Source organism: Pantherophis guttatus, chromosome 8 (assembly GCF_059756535.1).
Source record: "Pantherophis guttatus breed Tessera chromosome 8, ASM5975653v1, whole genome shotgun sequence".
Classification (NCBI taxonomy): domain Eukaryota; kingdom Metazoa; phylum Chordata; class Lepidosauria; order Squamata; family Colubridae; genus Pantherophis; species Pantherophis guttatus.
The window spans coordinates 71,905,001-71,929,538 of NC_142070.1; the positions used below are offsets into that span (position 1 = coordinate 71,905,001).

The following is a 24,538-nucleotide window of genomic DNA, read 5'->3' on the forward strand; positions in this document are numbered from 1 at the left end:
TTCTGATTTACTTTTTAAATTAATATGATAAATCAATGTTATTAAAATCCTATTCTACTCTGGCCTTGTGAGTGGAATGTCCTGTGAGTAGAGTTCTCTTAGGACTAGAGTCCCTCTGAGTGTCAATACCATAATTGTCTAGATATGGTAAAATATATGCCATTTCTAAGCTTAGACTAAAGATAGGGTACAAAATATCACTGTCTTGTATACTTCTTCACAAAATCTATGCTCTACAACAGTGATGGCTAACCTTTTTGCTGCCGCGTGTCAAAAGTGGGGGGAGTGTGGGGGGGTCATGCGTGCGCGTGCCCACAGCCATAATTCAATGCGCCCCACCCCCTCCGCATGTGCACATGACCCCCCCCCCATGCTCGGAGGCTAGAAACGGCCCATTTCCTGACTTCTGGTGGGACCGGAAGGCCGAAAAATCAGCTGGCTGGCACTTGCATGCACACTGGAGCTGAGCTAGGGCAACACTCGCGTGCCCACAGATGTGGCTCCGCGTGCTACCTGTGCCATAGGTTCGCCATCACGGCTCTACAAGTTTTTTTTAACCCGGTTACTTTAATACTTTAATAATGGGGACAATGAGAGACAATAATGTATCAAAGTGTTACTCTGCTTAATTACTGGATGTATTTTTTATTTCCCAGAAATAAAAGTTTTGCTGAAAAAGTTGGTTTTTTTCCTAGCAAAACCATAATTCAGAGAAAAAAAAACATTAGTATTTTCTATCAAATAATTTAAATTACACTTATTTTTTAAACCAATGCCAGCTAATGCCTTTTATTTTATCTTGAAGGGTTCCAACCCCAACGGGAAATGAAGAAGAAGGAGCAGCTGAAAATGGCGTAGTGAAAATGGTATTCTTTATAAAACTAGAACTATGGAAATCTTTTTTTTTAAAAAAAATTTTTGAGCAAGCCATTCATGAGGACCAATTGGATATAGACTATGGGTATAGTAATTTGTTAGGGGTGGGTCTATTTTGGAAACAGAACATTTGGGGGAACATCTTCCAGACCTGCAATTTTATTGCATTACTTCCAAAGTTTAAAAAGCTTCCAGGACAATCCTAGATTGACATAGTATGGAAGAGAAACTTATTTATTTATTTAGCATTCCCTGGAATATTCTGTCCTCCAAATGGACCATTTTTGAGCATTCCTTTAAGTTACTAGCTTATTTTATTAGACTTCACTGTGTGATAAATTAAGTCCAGAATGCAAATTTTATTGGTACTGAAATTGTTCTCAACCTTGAGAGTATGAGGATAACTTTACACATCTAATGCTGAATGATTAAATGATGTGCTAGAAAAGAGTGCAGTACTTTCCCCAATAGCTGTTACCTGTTAGAGATTTCTGGCAGATTTCTTTATACTTGGTGTGCCCTGTTATTAGTGTTCAAAGTACCGGTACCATTGTGCTTAAAGGTTTGTGAACACTTTTGAATGTTCAGTATTATTGAATAAATATGATCTAAAATGGGAGCTGTTCTCCACACAAGCCCCAAAGCTTGATAAAAAGAATCCAGTTAAACAAGTAAGTCACAAACATACTTCCTCATTTCTCTGTTGAGGAAAATGATTCAAAGCTGTACCGTGTTTCCCCGAAAATAAGACCCTGTCTTACATTTTTTGAACCCCCAAATAAGCACTTGGCCTTATTTTCGGGGAGGTCTTATTATTTTGGGGCGCGTGGAGCAAGTAGGGGCTCCTCTTGCCGTCTTACCTGATTCCCAGCTCTGCGTTTAAATATTTTCAGGAAGGCTTATTTTCAGGGGGAGGCTTATTTTAGCACATGCTCTCAAAAGCCCAACTGGGCTTATTATCAGGGGATGTCTTATTTTCGAGGGAACAGGGTAGATTTGTGTATGGCAAAAATATGTGAACCTTTGCTTTCAGTATAAGCCACAGTGGTTAGAATGCAGTATTGCAGGCTAATTTGGCTGATTGCCAGGGGTTCGATCCTCACTGGCTCAAAGTTGACTCAGATTTCCATCCTTCTGAGATCGGTAAAATGAGGACCCAGATCGTTGGGGGCAATATGCTGACTCTGTAAACTGCTTAGAGAGGGCTGCAAAGCAGTGGTGGGATTCACCGGTTGTAACTACTGGTTCGGTGCGCGCATGCGTGCCAAAACTGCGCTTCAACACATGCATATTATGATCGAAAGTTACCTTCTACTGAATCCAGAGTGAGTAAAACAGCTGAAGCGCGGCAATCCGCTCTGCTGCGCCTATCAGCAGGGCTTAAAACAAAAGAAATAGGTTTATGTTATAGCGCAGGGACGGGCGGACCCATCTGATCGTCGGAGCGAACTGGATCGCTCTCAGCTGATCGTCGGAGCTACTGGTACGCCCGAACCGGCTGAATCCCACCCCTGCTGCAAAGCACTGTGAAGCAGTATATAAGTGCTATTGCTATTCAGTAACTAGTGTGCCCTTCTTGCACAGCAGTAACAAATGTTTTTGATAACTCTTCAGTCCTACACATCAGCTGAGTGGAATTTTAACCCATTCCTCCAGATAAAACAGTTTCAACTCGAGAGATGTTGATGAGCTTCTTTGTATGAACTGCCCATTTCGGGTCTTTCCACAACATTTCTATAGGATTATGGTCAGGATTTTGACTTTGCCATTGCAAAACATTAACTTTCTTCTGCTTTAGTCATTATTTGGCTGTACAACTTGTGTATTTTGGGTCGTTGTCTTGCCGCGTGACTTCCTTTGTGTTGAGCTTCAGTTCACAGACAGGTATCCTGACCCTCTCTTGTAGAATTTGCTAGTACAATTCAGAATTCCTAGCTCCATCAGTGATGGCAAGCCATCCTGGTCCAGAAGCAGCAAAACAGATCCAAACCTTGATACTGTCGCCCTGTGTTTCAGAAATGGGGTAAGGTTCTTATGGTGGAACACCGTGTTTGCCTTTTTGTTTCCCTCAAGGTGGTCTCGCGAACATGACATTTGCCAATATAAGGGAGCCTTTTAGTTCTTTAGATGTTGAGTATTGCATACCTTGCCCTTGGGGTGATCTTGTTGGTGGACCACTCCTATGGAGGGTAACAATGTGTTGAATTGTCTCCACTTTTACATGATCTGCTTGGTAGTAAACTGGTGGCGTTTGACCTCTTTAGGTATGGTTTAAACTTCTAGCCATCAACATCAATAATTGTGAGCATCAATAATTATTCTCAGAAATCCCCTTTGTTCAAGCCATATTTCCACATAGCTGTGTCGTGAATATGAGATTTTGATAATAGTCATAATTCTGTTCTTTGACTAAGGCAGGACCTGCCATACTCACACCTGATTCTCATCCCATTGACAGAAACACCTAGTTTCCAGTTCAAATGAATTGACAAACTTAAGAGGTTCACATACTTTTGCCATACATAAATATGTAGCTGTCTTCAATAAATACATGATGTTTTTGATTCATTTCTTTAACCTTGGTCCTCTTTATCTAGCTTTAGGACTTGCGTGAAGAGTAGTGCATCATGTTTTAGATCAGCGGTCACCAACTTGTGGTCCATGGACCACTGGTGGTCCGTGGGAAAAATGTGGTGGTCCGCAGAAAAATTATTTGCATTTTTTAAAATACTGCACTAAATCAGGGGTCCTCAAACTACAGCCCCTGGGCTGGATATGCGCAATGAACGTTTGTGTTGCTGCAGAGAGTCTCCCCCTTCGGAGTCTTTTTGTGTGGGTTGGAGGGGGGGCAGAAATTCCGACTTGGGGTTTGCTTCGGCCTCCTGGTGCGAGGCTTTGGGCTAGAAGGAACTGCCGCTGGTGGCGAAAGGCCGAGGGCCTCGTTTCAGTAGGACTGCATCATGGCCTGGAACTGGCTGACCACCTCAGCCCGCTGAGCCTCCAGGCGCCTGTATCTGGCCTTGCACTCCCGCAGGTCTTCCCTCTGCTTGGAAAGCCTATGCTCGTAGTCCTCAGTGAGGTGCTTCTGCTGAGCCTCCTTCTCGGTCAGATCCAATTTGAACTGAGCCAGCTTTTTTGCCAACTCTTTCTCGTGGTGGCTGCTTAGCTCCAACAACTGCTTCCTGTTGGGGCCCTAAGGAGCCCGGACGGGGAGGCAAGGAGTGGCTGGCAGGAGAGGGGTGAGTAGAGGCCAGCAAGGCATCCCTCGATGTGAGTGACATCGAGTTGGCCATGCCAACCCAGTCACATGACCACCTAGCCACGCCCAGCCAGCCATTCATTAGGGCAGATCATATTAGTGGTCCGCGGGATTTAAAATTATGAATTTAGTGGTCCTTGAGATCCAAAAGGTTGGGGACCCCTGTTTTACATCCTATTTAAGCAGCAACATTGAAAATTCAAAAGTGTTCAGAAACGTTCAAGCACCTCTCTGCATATCTACAAGTGTTTCAGATTTGAAACAGCTAAGAAGTCTCTCCCCGTTTTCTATTTCTGCATACAAATAAATCTCTTCCACCACTGCTTTTTCGTTTTTCATATACAAAATGCTTACCAGGATATTGTATTTTGCTCGTTTATATCTCAATAAATGAGTGGCGGTTTGGTTTAGAGTTTAAAGATTCTGGATTAAAAGCAAGAAACTGGAATTGTAGCCCTGCCTTAGACACAAAAGACTGTCTGATGACCATAGGACAATTATTTTATTAGTTTTAAGAATACAGCATTGGCGAGCCACTTCTGAAAGCCATGTAGTAGCAAGAAGTCACATTTGACTCAAAAGAAGGAAAATGCCTTCAATGTAGACAACCTTCTTGTTTGTGTCTTGCAAATGTGTTTTGTTTGTGGCAAGTAGACATTTTTCTTACCAAGCAAATTTCAAATTTCAAGTCTTTATTGTCAGTGCACAGCGTATGCACAATGAGATTGGTTGAGCTCCCTCAGTGCACCCCCCCAACATAATACAACTCACAGCGAAGACAGAAAATCCCTAACCCAATAAATCATATTAACAAAACTCCCAGTCCTATTGCACCAATGTGAACATGTTACACATTGCGCCGGCCCTGCAAGTCCATCCTACTACGTAGTTATGATATTTTACATTGGAATCAAATTTGTATTTAACTTTTGTATTTCTGTATTTTATCTTGTGCCTGTTCACCGCCCTGAGTCCTTCGGGAGTAGGGCGGTATACAAATTTAATAAAACTAAACTAAAACTAAACTAAAACTAAATAAGATTTAGCACGTAGCACTTAAACTTATATACCGATTCACAGTGCTTTTACATCTCTCTCTAAGCGGTTTACAGAGTCATCACATTGCCCCCAACAATCTGGGTCCTCATTTTAACAACCTCGGAAGGAGGGAAGGCTGAGTCAGCCTTGAGCCGGTGAGATTCAGTCTGCTAAATTGCAGGCAGCCGGCAGAAGTAGCCTGCAGTACTGCATTCTAACCACTGTGCCACCACAACACATTTAAATAATCAACATTGAAAAGATTATTTGTGAATAATTCACCTAATGGTTTTATTTAGGTACATGATAGGAAAACCAATTAACTTAATGATGGAGACTTATGGCCTCCTTTTTTATGTTTTGTTTTCATGACTCTACAAGTTTGAATTCTATAACATATCTTGAAATGCTGTAAATTTACAATAATACAGTTGCCTTTTCAAATAGTATCAAGAAAGGTAGTTGGTACTTCGACCTTAGTTGGACTATATGTAATTTCTAATTATAGTCTCTTGTTTTTGCAGAAAGTGACAGAGGCCGAAGATGACAGTGACAGTGATAGTGACGATGATGAAGATGATGTTCAGGTCACTATTGGTGATATTAAAACAGGAGCACCGCAGTATGGGTAAGTTGTTTACTGCTTAACCATCTGGATTTCAGGTTCTGAGTTAAGGCAGGTTTATGAAAAGTCCCTTTGAAGCAAGTAACAATTGCTTTCAGCTAACGGACCAACTCTGTGGTCATGTGATTGCAGTCTGGTTTCTTGGCAACCTGTTCTCACATAATGACTGGTTGCCAAGTACCCATGACCATCTGATCGCCATTTGCAACCTTTCCTGCCAGCTTCCCCAGAAAGTCAATGGGAAGGCTGACGCAATGTTGCAAATTGCTAGGCAAGTCTCCCCCCCCTTACCCTCCCCCCCAAGTCCTTCTGTGTTCATGTCAATCACTCATGCGCCCTTGTAGAACTTTGCCAACCTATGCAGCATCTCTGCGGAAGAGATGCCGCCCTGACCTTATCTGACTTGCACTGTGCCTCTTGTGCCTTTCCTGACCCACATAGCATTTCTCATCAAACTTACACTCCGTCCCCAACCCACTCTTTGCAGTTGTTTGCTCCCTCTCCCATTCAGCAGCAGCCATCTACGTTCCCATGGGCCTGCCTTCTGTATTCCTTCTTGCTTTATTCCTGACGGTGCATTAATTACAAAAGCTTTTTGGTAATTTTCTCATACAAATTCAAAATGGGCCTTGCCATAAAAATACTGAAATTTTTATTTTATTTTATTTTATTCATATTTCTATGCCGCCCACTCTCCGAGGACTCTGGGCGCCTTTCACCAAAGACAGTATACTAAATAGCATATTGCCCCCAACAATCTGGGTCCTCTGAAAATGTACTTTTCAATGGAATTTAGAGTTATTTATTAGGAGCCGTGGTGGCGCACTATTGCAGGCTAATTCTGCCTACAGGCAGGAATTGGATCCTGACCAGCTCAAGGTTGACTCAGCCTTCCGTCTTTCTGAGGTTGGTAAAATGAGGATCCAGATTATTGGGGGCAATATGCTGATGTTGTAAACTGCTCAGAGAGTGTTGTAAAGCACTACGAAGCAGTATATAAATCTAGATGCTATTGCTAAGTGCTATTTCAATTAACCTCACTTTTAGAGAAATCTAATGCTATCTATAAAATTCATTTTTGTTTACTTTGCTGTAATAGATTAGTTGTATGCTGTAAAGAATGCTAAAAGTAATTACTTCATGTTATGTCCCAAATCGTTTTACGCTTGTTTGAAACTGCAGCAATACTTGTCACAGTTGACAGTAAAGTTTCTTTGAATGTAAATCAAGTAGATTTGAATTTAAATCAAGTAGATTGACAATCACATACAATCAATGTGAGTAAGTGTGGGGTTTGTTCCCTATTTATATACAGCAGCTTCCTGTCAGTTTCAGTGTTCTAAAACTAGCTTAAATACAAGCTGTTGTATATAAACAAGAGAGCAAACGCCAAGCTCACTAGAAGCACTGATGATGTTACCTTGTTGAATAGTGAAATGCCTGGAAGCAAACAACCAAGCTCAGAGAGCGCCAACAACTCCACTGTTCAATCTGAGCTACATACTGTAGGAAGTTAGCACTCACCCCTCTCCTAGAAGGATGAAATATTTTAGGAAATATTTAAAAAGGCAGAATATTATATTTCCCTGGATGAGAAATGGAGAAACAGGTTTTAAAGACAAAGCAGCTTCCTGCCTCCCCCCCCCACCTTTGTCAGCTCAAGCCATGTCTCCTGTTCAGGAACTCAAGCCATATGATTTCTGTCCACCATTAAACCATCTTTCCAAGCAGCCTCCATGTTTCCAGTGTCTTTTCCCCCACTTGGAACTGAACCCAGATGGACGTTTCTTCCAACAATATATTATTTCCTATTGGGATCAAACACAAGTAAAAAAAATCAAATTGTGACTGTGTTTTCAAAATACATTCAGCAAAGCAGGGGTGAAATTCAGCAGGTTCTGACAGATTCTGGAGAACCGGTAGCAGAAATTTTGGGCAGTTCGGAAAACCGGTAGCGGAAATTTTGAGTAGTTCAGAGAACTGGCAAATACCACTTCCGGCTGGCCCCAGAGAGGGGTGGGAATGGAGATTTTGCAATATCCTTCCCCCAGGAGTGGGGAGGGAATGGAGACTTTGCAGTTTCCTTCCCCTGCCACGTCCACCAAGCCAGGTCCACCAAGCCAGACCACGCCCACCAAGCCACACCCGCAGAACCGGTAGTAAAAAAAAATTGGATTTCACCACTGCAGCAAAGTGAAGCAATTGCACATTCCTCACTTAATTGGAAGTGCGAGAACTGCTAAGCAGTGTGTGGTCATGAGACATTCTGCTTTACATTTATGGCAGTAGGTGATAGAAATTAGAGTCCCAATTGTCATTGTTTCCCCGAGGACTATTCGTACATGCATGTATGGAGAACTGAGGAAAAGCCTTGAGGTAATCTGTGCTGAGCCAGAAGTTGTCGCTTCTTTAAAGTGAGTGCACACTACTGCACTTCCGAACACTTTAAAAAAATCATTCCCTCAAAAATCTTGTTCATCTTTTACCCTTTACTATAAAAATGTTATTTTTTTAGGTATGGAGCAGCACCAGTGAATCTCAATATTAAAACAGGAGGGCGGAGTTATGGATCCTCTGGTAAGCATTTACTGAGAGCTCAAAGAAAGAAAATAGGAAAAAATAATGCTATGCTCTGTACTCATATCTCTTAAGATTCCACATTGCATTGATACAGTGTAAGAGAACTATCAGGCTCATGAGTGCCAATAGTATAAGAAACTTATAATGTTATATGTTGTTTGTCGTGGCTCATAAAATAAGTATTCTTTTTTTATAGGCACCAAAGTGAAAGGAGTTGATCTTGATGCACCAGGAAGCATTAATGGTGTTCCACTATTAGAAGTTGATTTGGATTCTTTTGAAGATAAACCTTGGAGAAAGCCAGGTAGAAAATTTTGCACAGAAATAAATAGCATTGTAAAAAACATATCAGTAAAACTCCACAGGTGAGCAGAATATTGATTTTCTTGTTTCAACTAAACGCACGAAATGTGTCCATAATCCCTATTTCAGGAGCAATTTAATCACAGCATGTTGTAGACCCAGTCCTTATAAAATGCTACCGTACTTCCAAGAGGCAGAGAAAATATAAGTATTACTCAGTTGGAGTTGATGCATGAGACTATGTTGTTGCTTGTTTTGCATTTGTAAGTTTTTTTTTACTCAGAATGTTTTGATGTTTTAGCTACTTCGGCTTATCTAACGTAGGAAAAAGTGCCTCCCCTTTGAAGCACAGCTAAGTAATAAAACATAGCTACGTGGTTGTGGGAAGTAAACAAAAGGGAGTGCTGTAAAAAGAGAGTCTTTTTCTCCTCCCCAGAATGGTTATTCAGCTGCTTTTCATTTTGGAAAACCCGTAGCTAGAAAGCATTGTGGAAGGCAGGATTCCTCCTCATTTCTCTAGTAGTTGCATTTAACTTCTAGAATATTTGTTGTTTTCTTCTAAGGCGCTGATCTCTCAGATTATTTCAATTATGGGTTTAATGAAGACACTTGGAAAGCCTACTGTGAAAAACAAAAGAGGATACGAATGGGGCTCGAAATTTTACCCGTTACCGCAGCTACAAATAAAATTACGGTAATGAAAAGAACCTCTTGTTTCCCAATTGTAGAACCATTTTCCTTCAAAAGTTAGATTCCACACAAAGCGTTAGCAACCCTTGTGTGGTTCAAAAGTTCCTTCCCTTCCTTCCTTCCTTGTTCCTATCATCCAGCCATTTTGCTCCATTTCCTTGTTGGCCTCTGTGTTGGTAATGTGGAATCACCAACTGCAACTAGCTTGTAACCTGTTGTTAGTTGTGTTGTAGCCCATCAGTCCATAATGTGGTGTTTTAATGGGCGATGTGTTATTTAACTTAGGCCGAAGACATTGCTATGGAAGTAACGCCAGGGACAGAGATTCCAGATGGCACATACAGTCTTTTTAAGGTGAATGTTGGTAAACTTTCCTTAGTCACTCTAATTACTGTTTGCCATACCACTTCCAAGTTTTGAGTCTAAACACAAAAGTGGACGTAGCTGTTTTTTTTTTTCCAGCTTTCTAAAAAAAAAGTATGTTCTCCAGATGTGCTGCATGTAGAATCACTTATTTTTTTTATCTTTCTTGCTGCAACTCTTATGACTTGATGGCATAATGTACTAATGATTGCTGTGACAGTTACGTAATGTATATGCTGCATTCTTTTCGTGAGATATGTCGCTCCGTTAAAACAGATTTTCATGTATCATTTTTGGTCTAGTATTTGATCCTTGCTTTCTCTCTCTTGGTGGCCCAACTCAAAAATGAAGTTCAGGCCGAATTTTGCTGACCGAAGAAATTGTCCTCCATGTAAGAATGTGCACGAAAGAGAAAAATGTGTGTCTAGTTTTGAATCCGAAACGAAACAGAGGCTGCCGTAACTTTCTGAAAGTTTTGCCGTTAATATTGGGGGAGGCATAGTTTGATGGAAATGAAACCTGGAATGCTTTTACTATTTTTTTATTTCTGCTGAAGCAAAATGCACAGGATACTGGAGTGAGTATAGAGAGTGAGTAGGACAAGGCTGATGTGTGCGGCACTTACTCTCTCTTGCCTTCATGTAGCTGTATATCCCATTGTGCCCCTCCTCCTTATGCAGTGTTGTCTTTTCCCCCTTTTCTTGGTTGCCCTGGACTGTTGCTAACTCTTACCCTCCTTGCCTGAAATCAGGGTGGATTTGATTTAAATCGAGTTGATTTAAATCACAATTTAAATCATGATTTAAATCAACTCGATTTAAATCATCATTTTTAAAGAGCAACTGTCGTCTCTGCTACTCCTTTGACCCACTGTTGACTCACCGATAGTCCCAGTGTTGCAGAATATACAGCCTCATGCTACATAACTAAGCTCCAAATTATTTATGTATCTTAAATAGAAAACTATCTTACGATAGATTTTTACCCCAAAAGTTTTTTATTAAAATAAATTCGATAAAAATCAAAAAAATCTGATTTAAATAAAAAAAAATCTGATTTTTTTTATTTTTTTAAAAAAAATCATTGATTTTTATCCACCCTGCCTGAAATACTACTTTCAGTAATAACCATTTCAGCCCATATTGAAACAGAACAGCTCCGTAGCTGAATCAACCACCCCTGTTGGTTCAGCCACCTGAACACGGCTGTTCCTTGGACAGTTCGTCTACAAATACTTTTGCACATCCCTATCTTCGTATATAAGACATCATTAGGTTGTCATAAATCAGGATCACAAACTTGATTAATAGCCATATATAGTAATCACCAATCTCTAATATGCCTAGAAGGACTTTCGGAAACCGCATCGTTAGGCTCAGTGGCATCGTGAAGCAGCAAATTCTAGCTTTTTCTTGAGTGCTTCTAAGGCTGAAGACAATCCTAGACAAGACCTTGTTGTGGTAGGACTTGAACTCTCTGCTGGATTGAGAACTGCTTCATGCCAGTGTAAGAAGTTATCAACTATAGATACATGGTTACAATTGACTAGGCATTTGAGAATGCCTGAGAAAAAAAATGCACATCAAGTTAATATGTGTCACTTACATGGTGTGAAGATATGGGTGGGTACTTAAAAACCAATATATTCTTGAGAAAATTGCCTTAATTTTGCCATAAGACTGATATTTTGTTTATTTTTTACACCAGTTTTGCAAAATGTAGAAAGCATGTTTTCCCATGAAGAGAAACTTTAGTTGTTTTATTTCATTGTTTTAATAAAGTGCTATTTTAACACACGATAGAAAATGGACCTGGTAGAGAATGTTTTGTAGGATGGGTCTGTCTGGTTGGCTCCCAATTATTATTATTATTTTTTCTTCTGCCTATAATAGGCTGGAGCATTTTATAGCCTTTTATTACTTAAAAAGGAGAACAGATGTGAATACTGATGGTTAGTTTAACATCTGTAACCTTGCTCAGGTTACATATTTTATGTTTGCGAAGGAGTATGTATAGAAATTTTGGCTAGGAAGTCCCGTTTTCAATCAGTGTGTGCAGTATTTTGTTCAACATTTGATACTTAAGAATTGATATAAGCTGAATATAAGCGGAGCTAATATGAAGATTTGAATTAGCATCCTTTTATTACTTTGTTCACCTTTTTTTTTTAAAAAAAATCATGCTTGTGTACTATTTCATTTGTACCTATTACCTAAGAGACTTTGATCAAAGCTACCTCATAATTGAGGATTTGAACCATATTTTCTACATTCAACTCCAGATTTATCACCATCACAGGTGTATGAGCAGGGTTGTGCTTTCCTGTAATATTCCATAATGCCACATTGTCCATTCATGCTTTTTACTAATGTAATCCGATGAAAAATGTGAAAACTATCCATTGTTGTTGTATAGAAGTAGAAGTCTACGTAATCTATAATGTTTCACCTTAATTTGTTAATCACTTTATGCTTTTCTAAAGTAGGCATAAGATGATCAACTCTAGTGCTCTTAAGGCAGGCCAGAAACTAGGCTGCACAAACAAGCAAAGCCCCATCCATGGGATGCAGGCAGTACACGAAACCACACCCCCTATGGTCCACGGAAAGCTTCTCCATGGAACCCGTCCCTCGTGCCCAAAAGGTTGGGGGCCACTGTCTTAAAGGACTAGAACAGCATATTATTATAGTTTACTATAATGGTTTTTTTTAATATACAGGAAGAGGTATGAAACTCTTCCCCCAACTAGCATTAGAATTGCAGGATATTTTGCTGGTCTTATTCAAAACAATCTTTTTTAAAAATAGAAACTATGCTTATAGCTGTACAGTATTTGTGCTTCCCACCCACCCCCACTTGAGGAGAAATACATGTTTCCCCGTATAAGAGACTAATAACTTGTCAGTTGTTTAGATTTTATTTGTGCATACAGCTCAGTTTGCTTTGCTTAATAGCAAGTGAAAGTTATTGTGAACCTTATCAATCTGCAGGAAAATAATAGCCTACGTTTTTAGACTTTGCTTAATACTTGTTTTTTTTTTTAATATTCATTCTTTACATGTTTGCTTTTCTGATGCTTGAGAAAAGTAGTATAGGGATTGATGGAAATAAGAGCACCAGATGCTTAGCTAATTTTCCCTAGACATGCCACGTGGAGCTGTTTTCCCACAGTGGAGCTGAGTTTTCCTGGTAAAATATTGGTTGTTCAGAAGTACTCTATATTTCTCAGTTTTTATTCCTATTCCATACTGAAGAAAAACATTTTTATTAAATACTTTGCAGGGGCTGAAGCATAAAAACACAAATCTTTGGTGGATTCTACTTTCTACTTTGATTTTTCCCTCCCCTGGCTTCATAATACTACAGACTAAATTATAAATCACCCTCCCCTTTCCTATTCTGAAAACAATTTATTTTCAGGGTGGCTGTTGGAATTTTTGAGAAACGACATTTCCTTGCACAAATGAAGCAGGGAGGGACTTTGAATGGGAGCCACAAGAACAAGTTTGCTAGTGTGTGCTAGTGTGTGCGTATAATTAGGAATTATAGGATTTTTTGTTGCTATTGCTGTTTCCTTTAATTTATTGGAAGAGGTCCGTTATCTTGCAATAGGTAATGCTAATGAAGAAACTTTATTCTGAAGGTGCAGCAGGGCAGAACTGGAAATATGGAGAAAGAAGTAGCACTTCCACCGGTCAAAACTGAGTTTACATCTCCCCCACCCCTATTCAAGACAGGAGTCCCGTCAAACAGGTCAGTTGGTTAGCCACACTTGCGAACTGCTGGGGACAGAAACTGTTTCCAGGGTTGCTATTATCCCTTTTTAAAGCTGAACAAAAGATCTCTTCACCACCTTCTCACATCTTGCGTTTTTCATCCTTTGGTTGTAAATCTTGATATAATCTGAGATACAGAGCGTCAGTGGCAATCAGTGGTAGCAAGCAGGCATGTTGATGATATTTTAAATAGGTTTAGAAGCCAGCTGATTTTGATTAGATTTTACAAAAGTTTATACTATGCATTTAGTTTGGGTTGAGGTAACTACTTTGAATCCCATAATGTTACTTGTATGTTGTTAAGCATATATAAACAAACGCTGCCTAGCAGCTTAAATTTTAATATCTACAGTGTTAATTTTTGTGGTTGGCTCAGATTTGTTTGGAGTAGGTTGTAGTCAAGGTTCTTCTTATATTTGATCAATTTTTTAAAAAAATGCAAATTTAGTTTTGAAGAGGTCATAAGGCTTGTCTATCATTGGCCAAACATGTAAAGTCGATATGTACTGAACATGTAGCTGAATGACATCTTAAGTAAGGCAAAGTAATACAGTCAGGAAAATGTAAAAAGAATTATATTGTTTTCCTTTTGGTCATTATTCTCCTGCAACCTGCTTAATTTCTTTCACGATGCTTTATTTCAGACTAACTGATTTTGCTGACGTTCTTGTTAACTACTATATAATAAGATAGTTCGAACACATGCTCATAATCTGGTTGAATGCTATTGAAAGCTAATAATCCTGTTTTATATGATCTATGTTGGCCTCTACTGAATTCATTTCGATTTTCTCAAATAAACGATCACAGTTTTTCGTGTGAGAAGCACACTCAAGAGGAGCATTTTTCAACTAGATGTTTGGGGTGGGGGGGCAGGTTAGAGCATGGTCAGTGATTGAGCTTCTTTCTCTGATGCCCGCCTCCTCGTCAGCCAAAATATTCTCACTTATGAACTAGTCCAAGAGCTTGTTATACAATATCTGGTGTATAGTTTGCTGACCACAAGGGAGGTTGATGGGATGGTAACAGGAGGCAGGTAGATCTCTGCCTCCCCATTTGTGGATTGGGATGACCAGAGCTAGTCCCCAATCATTGGAATTTTAGCATGATTATTGATGCAGGTGAATAGCGAAGCCAGAACAGATACTCACCTATCTCGATTATTTTGGATCACCTCTGCTGAGATAAAGTCATGTTCAGGAACCTTGTTTGGTTTCAGAGGTTTAATCAATTTGATCATTGTTTTCCTTCTTTTAAATTTTTATTTACTTTTACTTTTACCCTGGTCATTCTAATTTGTTTTATGTTAAAATGTTATTAGCAGATCAATCTGATTTCATTTCTCTTTCCACAGCCAAGTGCTAGTTATAGTCTGCACAGTATGCCATAGTATTAACTCTAATCCCTCTTAGATATTTTAGAAAATATATTAACTGATCTCTGTATCCTGCTTGCTGGTCTACGACCGAATAAAGATTGATTGATTAGGGATTTTTTTTTTATGTCCCTATAAAAAAGGGAAACAAGAATATTTGTATTACATCACGAATATTGAAAGAATATTCGTGATGTAATACACGATGAAAGAATATTGGCCATCATTTTATATATTGTCCTTTTCTCGGGGGGGGGCGGGTAGGGGGTGGGATGCCAATTTCTACTCACTTGAAAAGATTGTAGAAATTTCTTTTTTTAAAAAAACAAACAAACTTTATTAAACATAAAAAGATAAAATACCATATCAAGTACACACAAAATACATTTATATTAATCCAAACAACATTACTTACTCAAAACAAAAAACAGAAAAAGAAAAAAAAGAAAAAAAAATGAAGAAAGTGACTTTGTCACTTTATCACATCCTTTATCTTATTGAGGGTGCCTGTTTGTTAATTTTATTGTCTTACAGAATTTTACATTTTCTCTCATTTCTTTGAATTATCCAATCATACCATCTATTTCACGCTGTGTAATATTTTGAGTCTACCTTATCTTTTAACTCAAATGTTACTTTATCCATTTCCGCACAATTGTAAATTTTTTTCGATTATTAGTTGATCTGTTGGCAATTCATCCGTTTTCCAATATTGAGCTAGTGCCAGTCTGGCTGCCGTGATTATATGTAATATTAAATATTTTGTTTCAGATTGTAGAAATTTCAAATGGGTTAAAATTGATTTTTATCAAGCAGTACATTATTGTAAAAAAAAAAAAAAACACCCTATATTTTAGGGCCAGCAATTTAAAAGCATTATATTTTATTCTTGGATTCTATAAATGTTGCAATTGTTTTGCCATGAATATATGTATATTTCACTTCTGATTTCTCAAGTGTGATTATGAACGGTTCTATCCATATTGATGCTAATGGTGAATCAAAAGAATCTGAATTTTTTTACTGGAACAAAACAGAAAAATAAACCAAAAGCAAATTATAGCTTCTTTCTCTGGATCTGTATAGTACTTGGATAAATCCAGCTCTATTTGGTTATTTTGCTTGTTTGCGTGGTTGTGTTTTTAATTAGGATAATATGAGATGCAGATTCCACTTAGTGAATATTGTTAAAGCATCTCTAGACCACTATTAGAATGATTCCGTGTCCCCCCAGAATCACAGGAATGGGGGAAATTAATGTGAAAGAGGGAGGGGTAGAAAATGGTGTCTGATAATAGGAAAAGGTAGAAATATAAGAAAAGAAATACCTAGAAGAGCAGTCACCAACTGGTGGTCCGTGGACCACTGGTGGTCCACAAGAAAATTTTGGTGGTCCGCAGAAAAATTATTTGCATTTTTTTATATTGCACTAAATCAGGGGTCCTCAAACTACGGCCCCTGGGCCAGATACGTGCAATGAACATTTGTGTTGCTGCAGAGAGTCTCCCCCTTTGGGGTCTTTTTGTGTGGGTCGGAGAGGGGCAGAAATTCTGACTTGGGGTCTGCTTCGGCCTCCTGGTGTGGGGCTTTGGGAGAAGGCTGAAGGGAAGCACCGCTGGTGGCAAAGAGCCGGAGGGCCTCATTCCAGCGGGACTGCCTCATGGCCTGGAACCGGCTGACTATCTCAGCCTGTTGAGCCTCCAGGCGCCGGTACCTGGCCTTGCACCCCCGCAGGTCTTCCCTGCTTAGAAAGCCTATGCTTGTAGTCCTCAGTGAGGAGCTTCTGCTGAGCCTCCTTCTCGGTCAGATCCAATTTGAACTGAGCTTTTTTGCCAACTCTTTCTCATGGTGGCTGCTTAGCTCCAACAACTGCTTCCTGTTGGGGCCCTAAGGAGCCCGGCAGACAGGCGAAGAGTGGCTGGGAAGGGAGGCTACTTCCCCCCCCCCAGCCATGGTGACTGGCTACGCCCACCCAGTCACATGACCACCTAGCCATGCTCACCCGGCCGGTCATTAGGCAGATCATATTAGTGGTCCATGGGATTTTAAATTATGAATTTAGGGGTCCCTGAGGTCCGAAAGGTTGGTGACCCCTGACCTAGAACATTTATCTCACCAGAAACAGCGCCTCTTCTCAGTCGCAGACGGGCACTGCAGTCAGGAAAACCAGTTCAGGCGCGGTGAAGTGGCAGGCTCGATATGGGAGGTCTGAGTCACCTGAACTAAGGTAAGAAAATTTTAAAGCACATGATCTTTTATTTTAAAAAAAGTTACGATGCCATATTTTTCTTCAATAGATGGAATTGGGCTGGACTTGGGTACATCAACTTATTTTACCAACACTGATGCGGAAGTAGAAATACAGATTAATCATGATAATAATACCCAGCTAGAATTGTGAGGAGAGTATTTTCTATGTATACTTCATTATAGAATTGGGGAGTATTAAAATTTAAAATATTTCTGGATTAATTTCATCAAAGCCCATTAGGATTTTTCCTCCCCCCCCTTTTTTCCCCATGATGATCATAAAATGAACACATAGAACATTCTTATTTCACATAGGAGTAGCAAATTTTATGAGTGCCAGTCAATTTTTAAATTATTTTCTACACCTGGATTCATCCTATAATTCTTTAATGCTCACTCTGCTAGCCTTTATCCCCACTGCGCTATTACAATGGCCTTACAATGGCTCTGCTTTCCAAATGCAATACTGATTAGCAATAGCACTTAGACTTATAGACTGCCTCAGTGCTTTACAGTCCTCTCTAAGTAGTTTACAGAGTCGGCATGTTGTCCCCAACAATCTGGGCCCTCATTTTACTGACCTCAGAATGATGGAAGGCTGAGTCAACCTAGAGCCGGTCAGGATCGAACTGCCGACAGCTGGCAGTCAGCAGAAGTAGCCTGCAATACTGCATTCTAACCACTGCGCCACCACGATTCCTACCCGAGAGGCTGTGCTCAAGGGAAGAAAATTGCAGGTGAATATGGACGTGCCATATTCTTCAGGTCTCCAGATGCTGTTAATTTGTACTGGCGTCCTTTTAGTTTCTTAGGTTAAATGCTGCAGGCCAGAGATTAGCTTGGTTTTAATTGTGAATTCCAGAGGGGAAATACTGCAGGTAATCCCCGATTTACAAGATAGCTCATTTAATGACTGTTCAAAGTTACAACGTCACTGAAAAAAATGACTTATGACCATTTTTCACATTTACGGCCCTTGCAGCATTCCCATGGTCATGTAATTTACATTCAGATGCTTGACAACTTCATATTTATGACGGTTGCAGTAATCCAGGATCATACGGTCCCCTTTTGCAACTTTCTAACAAGCAAAGTCAATGGGGAAGTCAGATTCACTTAACAACTGGAGTTATTCACTTAACCACTGTAGCAAGAAAAGTTGTGAAATGGGGCTCACTTAACAAATTCCTCACTTAGCAATCTAAATTCTGGGCTCAATTATGGTCGAAAGTCAAGGACTACCTGTATTTGGTTTTTGGTTATTTCAATTTCATCTTGTGCATGGCTCGTAAGTTAGCTGGCTTTGATGGCCTCTTCTAGAAGGCAAGCTCTGGTCCACGACCTAACATTTCTATGCTACAAAGCAGAAAAAAATAGTAAGGATTCTTGTTGCTTTTGTATGGTTTAGACCAGAGGTCTTCAAACTTGGCAGCTTTAAGACTTGTGGACTTCAACTCCCAGAATTCTCCAGCCAGCTATGCTATGCTGGAGAATTCTGGGAGTTGAAGTCCACAAGTCTTAAAGCTGCCAAGTTTGAAGACCTCTGGGCTAGACATACCTAGTTCCCTTAACCATTCACTGTACGTTTTATCCTTCAGCTCCCTTATCATCTTGGTTGCTCTTCTCTATACTCTTTCAAGGGTCTCAGCATCTTCGTGGCAACCAGCACTGGATGCAGCATTCCCCATGTGGTCTCACTAATGCAGTATATAGGGCGATACTACCACGTCACGTAATCTTGATGCAGGTAGTCCTCGACCTATGACCACAATTGAGCCCAAAATTTCTGTTGTTAATTAAGATATTTGTTAAGCGAGTTTTGTCCCATTTTACAACTTTTCTCGCCACAGTTGTTAAGTGAATCACCGCAGCCGACAAGTTACTAACCAGGTTGTGAAGTGAATCTGGCTTCCCCGTTGACTTTGCCCGTCAGAAGGTTGCAAAAGTTGATGCCATGACCTTGGGACACGGTAATGGTCATAAATATGGACCAGCTGCCAAGCATCTGAATTTTGATCACATGATCATGGGGATGCTGCAAAAGTTGTAACTGAAAAACGATCATAAGTCACATTTTTCAATGCTGTTGTAACTGAACGGTCGGTAGTCAAGGACTACCCGTACTATCCCTTTGTTAGTGCAGCCCGGACTGCATTGGCTTTTTTGACTGCTGCAGCATAGTTTTATTTTTATTTTATTTTATTTCAAATTTATATACTGCACCTTCTCCTGAGGGACTCAGGGCGGTGTACAGCCAGATAAAAAACAATTAAAAAGATATATATTAATTTGGCCCCAATTTAAAATAACAAACCAATTAAAAATATTTTAAATATATATTAAGTATTGGTCCACTAGGATGGATCCTGAACCCCCCAGCCCCCGGCCTGGTCCATGGACCAGCAGCGAACACAGGATAGGAACTGGATCGTGCAACCAAGCGAATCCCCATCTGCGGGATGCAGGCAGCATGTGAAACCACGCCCCCTCCAGGCCACGGAAAAACCTCTCTCCATGGGAACCAGTCACTGGTGCCCAAAAGGTTGGGGGCCACCTCACTAGGACACCTAGATCCCTTTCACATAACAATTCTTCTAAAATATCCCGAACAGCTATTATGTAGAAGAAGGACAGACAGCTCAGAATTGTTTCAGAACCCAAAGCCCTGCGCATGGCTATAAAAATGGAACAATCAAATGGATTTAAATTACAAGAAAGTAGATTTTGATTGGCCGTCAGGAGAAAACTGCTCCTAACTAGAAGACCTGTTCATCTCAGGAAGCAAACTCTCCTTTGTTGGAGGCATTTTAAAAGAGGCTTTGTGACCATCTGGTAGGGTCGTTGCAGTACTAAATTTCTGAACAGGGCAGGGGTAGGACTAGGTAATCCCTACTAACTCTTAAATTTTGTCCAGCGTGCCAGAGAGATTCAGTAGGAAGCAGTTCATAGCTTGTTCCATTTGCACTCCTACTATATTAAAAGAATTAATACACTTTTATATAAATTACCTACTGCCTATAGATCAAAATATCTACCACTTCATCAAGGCCTCATTCACTTTCTTAACTCAGGGACTCAGGCACTCAGGCACTCGTCACTTCCCGCCTGGACTACTGTAATGCTCTCTACATGGCGCTCCCCTTGGGGTGCACCTGGAGGCTCCAGTTGGTCCAGAATGCGGCCGCGCGGGGGATTATGGGAGCGACGGGGCGCTCCCATGTGACACCTCTCCTGCGTGAGCTGCACTAGCTTCCGGTGGTCTTCCGGGTGCGCTTCAAGGTCTTGGTTACCACCTTTAAAGCACTCCATGGCTCAGGCCCGGGGTATCTACGAGACCGCCTTCTGCCGCCAATAGCCTCCCACCGGCCAGTTCACTCGCACAGAGAGGGCCTCCTCAGGGTGCTGTCGGCCAGACAATGTCAGCCGGCGACCCCCAGGGGGAGGGCCTTCTCTGTGGCAGCACCTGCCCTCTGGAACGACCTACCCCTCAGAGATACGCACGATACCAGACCTCCGGACTTTTCGTCGGACCCTGAAAACACATCTATTTCATCTAGCCGGGCTGGCTTGATCCCATCCTTTCGGTTTTAATTTGAAATTGGTTTTAACTGGGTTGTTATAAATTGAGGGCCGAAATTATTTAATGTCTTTTAAACTGTTTTTTAAATTTTATATGTTATGTTTTATCTCGGCTGTTCACCGCCCTGAGTCCTGTTGGAGAAGGGCGGTATAAAAATCAATCAAACAAACAAACAAACAAACTAATATTTTGTAAATCAACTTTAGGTCACGATCTAACCTTCCTAAGTTCAGGAATTTTCCTGTCAATACATAAACAAGTTGGAAGGAACCTTGGAGGTCTTCTAGTCCAGGAGTGTCAAACTCACATCGTCATGGTGGCGTCATATGACGTATCGGGACTTCCCCCCTTCGCTAAACCGGGTGTGGGCGTGGCCAGCGCGTGACGCATCCGGCCTATGGGCCAGGAGTTTGACAGCCCTGTTCTAGTCCAACCCTCTGCTCAAGCAGAAGATCCTATACCCGTGATGGCGAACCTATGGCATATCTGTGGGCATGTGAGTGTTGCCCTAGCTTAGCTCCAGCGCACATGCGCATGCCAGCCAGCTGATTTTCGGGCCTTCCAGTCCCACCGGAAGTTGGGAAACGGGCTGTTTCCTGCCTCCGGAGGGCCTTTGGGGGCATGGGGAAGGCCATTTTCCCCCTCCCCAGGCTCCTAGAAAGCCTCTGGAGCCTGGGGAGGGCGAGAAACGAGCCTACCTGGTCCACTGTGCTATCACATGCCAAAAGCGGGAAGGTGGGACGCATTGAATTATGGGTGTAGGCACACACGTGCGTGACCCCCCCCATGCTCCCCCTACTTTTCGTACGCGATAGCAAAAAGATGAGCCATCACTGTCCTATACTATTCTTTGATAGCAACAATCCTGATCAAAGCAGAACTGTACATTATTTTTTCTCGGGGATTTTATACCATTCATTAAAGCAGCCTTCCCTGGCCTGGTGCCCCTCGGATGTTTTGACTTTCAGCTCTCCAAATTCCTGTCTAACCTAAAGATTTGAAGCACTGAAGTCCCAACACATCCGGAGGGTACCAAATTGGAGTAGCTCTTGTAGAGAAAAAAAAAAAAAAAACTATACTTCCTGTGCTTTTACCAGCCAAAATAAATTCCCATTTTGTGAGTCTTATTTACACAGTCCTTACATTTTTCAAAACAATGTTTATGAAAATGGTTTGCGCTTATTTTATTGTCTTATGAAATGATGTTTTTCAGGCGGCTTTCTGGGACAATAGATGTGATTGGACAGACCATCACCATCAGCCGAGTAGAGGGAAGGCGGCGTGCCAATGAGAATAGCAATATTCAGGTTTGTTTCACCAATATAAAACAAAATAACCTGTATCCTAAATCCCAAAAATACATTTCCATCCTACATTAGTACAGAAGATGAACTTAACACTATATGTTATGGTTGATATGCAAAATAAAATAAAAAATAAACAGGGAATATGACTCACGATCAGGCCGTGGGTTTATTCGTTAGATACATTGAATAGAAGGAAGTTGGAGAGAATTTCAGATTGAAAGATTTTGAATCTGCTTCGAGTGAAGGATTCATGCATGAAAGCGTGCCACATGTTCAAAGGTGTAGGCCCTTCTTTCTGCAATATAGAAATTTCAAAAAGAGCACTGATTGGTGGCATATGCTGTAAACTAATTTGATCTTTCTCTCAAGGGTTTATTGCAAAACGTTGCATTACTTGCCTCTCCCTCTCCGAGCTCTTGATTATTCCATTGAATAGAAGCAGACAAATGCAAATATTAGTTTAGATGTAGAAGGTCCTGAAAGGGAGGAAAGTACATTTTCCACTCCCTTTTTGTCCAAAGGCAAATATAAAATTGGTTTTATTTATAGGTTCTTTCTGAACGCTCCAGCAGTGATGTAGACAACAATTTTTCCAAGCCGCCTCCGTTTTTTCCTCCAGGAGCTCCGCCCACCCATCTTCCTCCACCTCCATTCCTTCCACCGCCTCCATCAGTTAGTACTGCTCCTCCTCTAATTCCTCCTCCAGGTAAAAAGAAAAGTGGGAGGGGAAAGGACAGTGTTTCAATTGCAATGTATGATCCTCACCTATACCTGAAACCACAAGGTTGTATATTTAGAATTAGACATGTTCTTAGCAAAATTCAATTTATTTGGAAACTGTAATATTCTATGTGGCTTCTAATAAGTATTTCCCTTGAAGAGTATGTTCTCATTTCTGAAGTGGTTTTCACATTTCTCCTCGTTTCCTGAAAAAATAATTATTTCTGTGCTGTCCCTTCTAAGTAAATGGTTCCTGGTCTTTGGAGGATTTCATTCAGTTGTAATTTGTTTCATGTGGAATTTGAACTAAGATATAAAGTACAAATAAGGTTATTGGACTAGCTGTCTTCTGATCACCACCTTAAATTTAAAACAGGACAGCATAAATTGCATGAAAGGTATCATGCACTGAAGGTATTTGCAGGGTGCTTTTATTTGCTTCAATTTTAGACAATTCAACAATTAGAATTTTCTCACTATCCATATTAATTACATAAAATATAAAACAGAAACAGCCGCACAATAGATCATAATCAATAGAAACCACAGCAATAAACAGAGCATTTGAACTTGCATTAAACAAGTACTACAAATTAGTAATACTCAGTAATTCCAAATTGGGTGAAATGTGCCCAGAAAACAAAGATACTTGGTTCCAGAAAGATCATAATGTAGGTGGCAGCAGTATATGAACAATATATGTACTTTCCTTATCGTTCACACTATAGCTACAACACTAACATGTCATAGTTGAATGCAGTTTTCTGAGAGCTAGCAGATAAAGAAAAAATAAAATTCACAAATTATTTCATTTAAAATAAAATAATGTTGTGATAAACGATTATATAAACTGCTATATATTATGTTTTGGAAGTAAAATTCTTTAGAGTTTATAAATTGAACGTTTACATAGTAAGTTTTCACCTGTAGTTAATTGTCAAACTAAGGTTGGATTAGAAACTTAATTACAAGGAAATCTGCTTATTTGAATGTAAGATTATACTAATTAGTGTAAGAATAGCTTTGAGATCATTCAGTATTTCTTCTCTTCCCTGCGTACTCTCGTCCCTCCCCCCAATGATTGCATGGTTCTTTCCCCAAAACACAAAATAAAAGTATTGCCTACATCTACTTTTGCCAAAAAATAGTAGGAAACTCCTGCCTAAAGGTGCTTTTTCAAGAGGCAATTGGACTTTGTTTTTTCTTTGAAGACGTTTCGCTTCTCATCCAAGAAACTTTTGCTGGGAGCTGAAGAAGCTTCTCGGATGAGAAGCTAAACGCCTTCGAAGAAAAAAACCCAGAAAGTCTCGTGATCTCTTGAAAAAAAGCACCTTTGGAAGTGAACTTCACTAAATTCATTGCACATACTGTGCAGCTTGTTTCGATAACAGTAATTCTCTTCTGCAAACATAATTGCAGAATTGACAGGCAAAATGCTTGTCACACAATTACACCATTTTGAATTTGAACAAAAAAACACACACGTTATTTGGGGGAGTTGATTTCAGCATAACTACAGATAGCCCTCGACTTACAACAGTTCATTTAGTGCAGTGGTGGGTTGCTCCCGGTTTCTTGCGAACCTGTAGTAAAAATTTGTAGTAGTTCAGAGAACCAGTAATAACATTGGCTGGCCACGCCCCCGAAGCGGTCCCCGGCCCCGGCTCACTTACCCCGTCCACCTCATCAGAGGCTTTTTTTTAACTTTTAAAAGCATTTTTTCTACAACCTCTTTGGCAAAAAAAAAAATGCTTTTAAAAGTAAAAAAAAGCCTCTGATGATTGCGCGACTCAGCT

General features: G+C 40.3%; 1 protein-coding gene across 8 annotated transcripts in view; it reads left to right on the forward strand.

Moving 5' to 3' along the window:
* FIP1L1 (factor interacting with PAPOLA and CPSF1) overlaps positions 1-24,538 on the forward strand; it is a 44,718-nt gene that overhangs the window by 4,741 nt on the left and 15,439 nt on the right. For 4 of the 8 annotated variants that reach the window (XM_087875328.1, XM_087875325.1, XM_087875327.1 and 1 more), the window contains exons 3-12: positions 806-866; positions 5,698-5,801; positions 8,314-8,375; positions 8,575-8,682; positions 9,245-9,375; positions 9,657-9,725; positions 13,378-13,487; positions 17,005-17,112; positions 21,929-22,022; positions 22,572-22,728. In XM_087875328.1, the coding sequence (XP_087731454.1) occupies positions 806-866; positions 5,698-5,801; positions 8,314-8,375; positions 8,575-8,682; positions 9,245-9,375; positions 9,657-9,725; positions 13,378-13,487; positions 17,005-17,112; positions 21,929-22,022; positions 22,572-22,728 (1,004 nt within the window). The remainder of the gene's footprint in view (positions 1-805; positions 867-5,697; positions 5,802-8,313; positions 8,376-8,574; positions 8,683-9,244; positions 9,376-9,656; positions 9,726-13,377; positions 13,488-17,004; positions 17,113-21,928; positions 22,023-22,571; positions 22,729-24,538) is intronic. The other 4 variants (XM_087875330.1, XM_087875331.1, XM_087875332.1 and 1 more) reach the window with 1 other exon arrangement.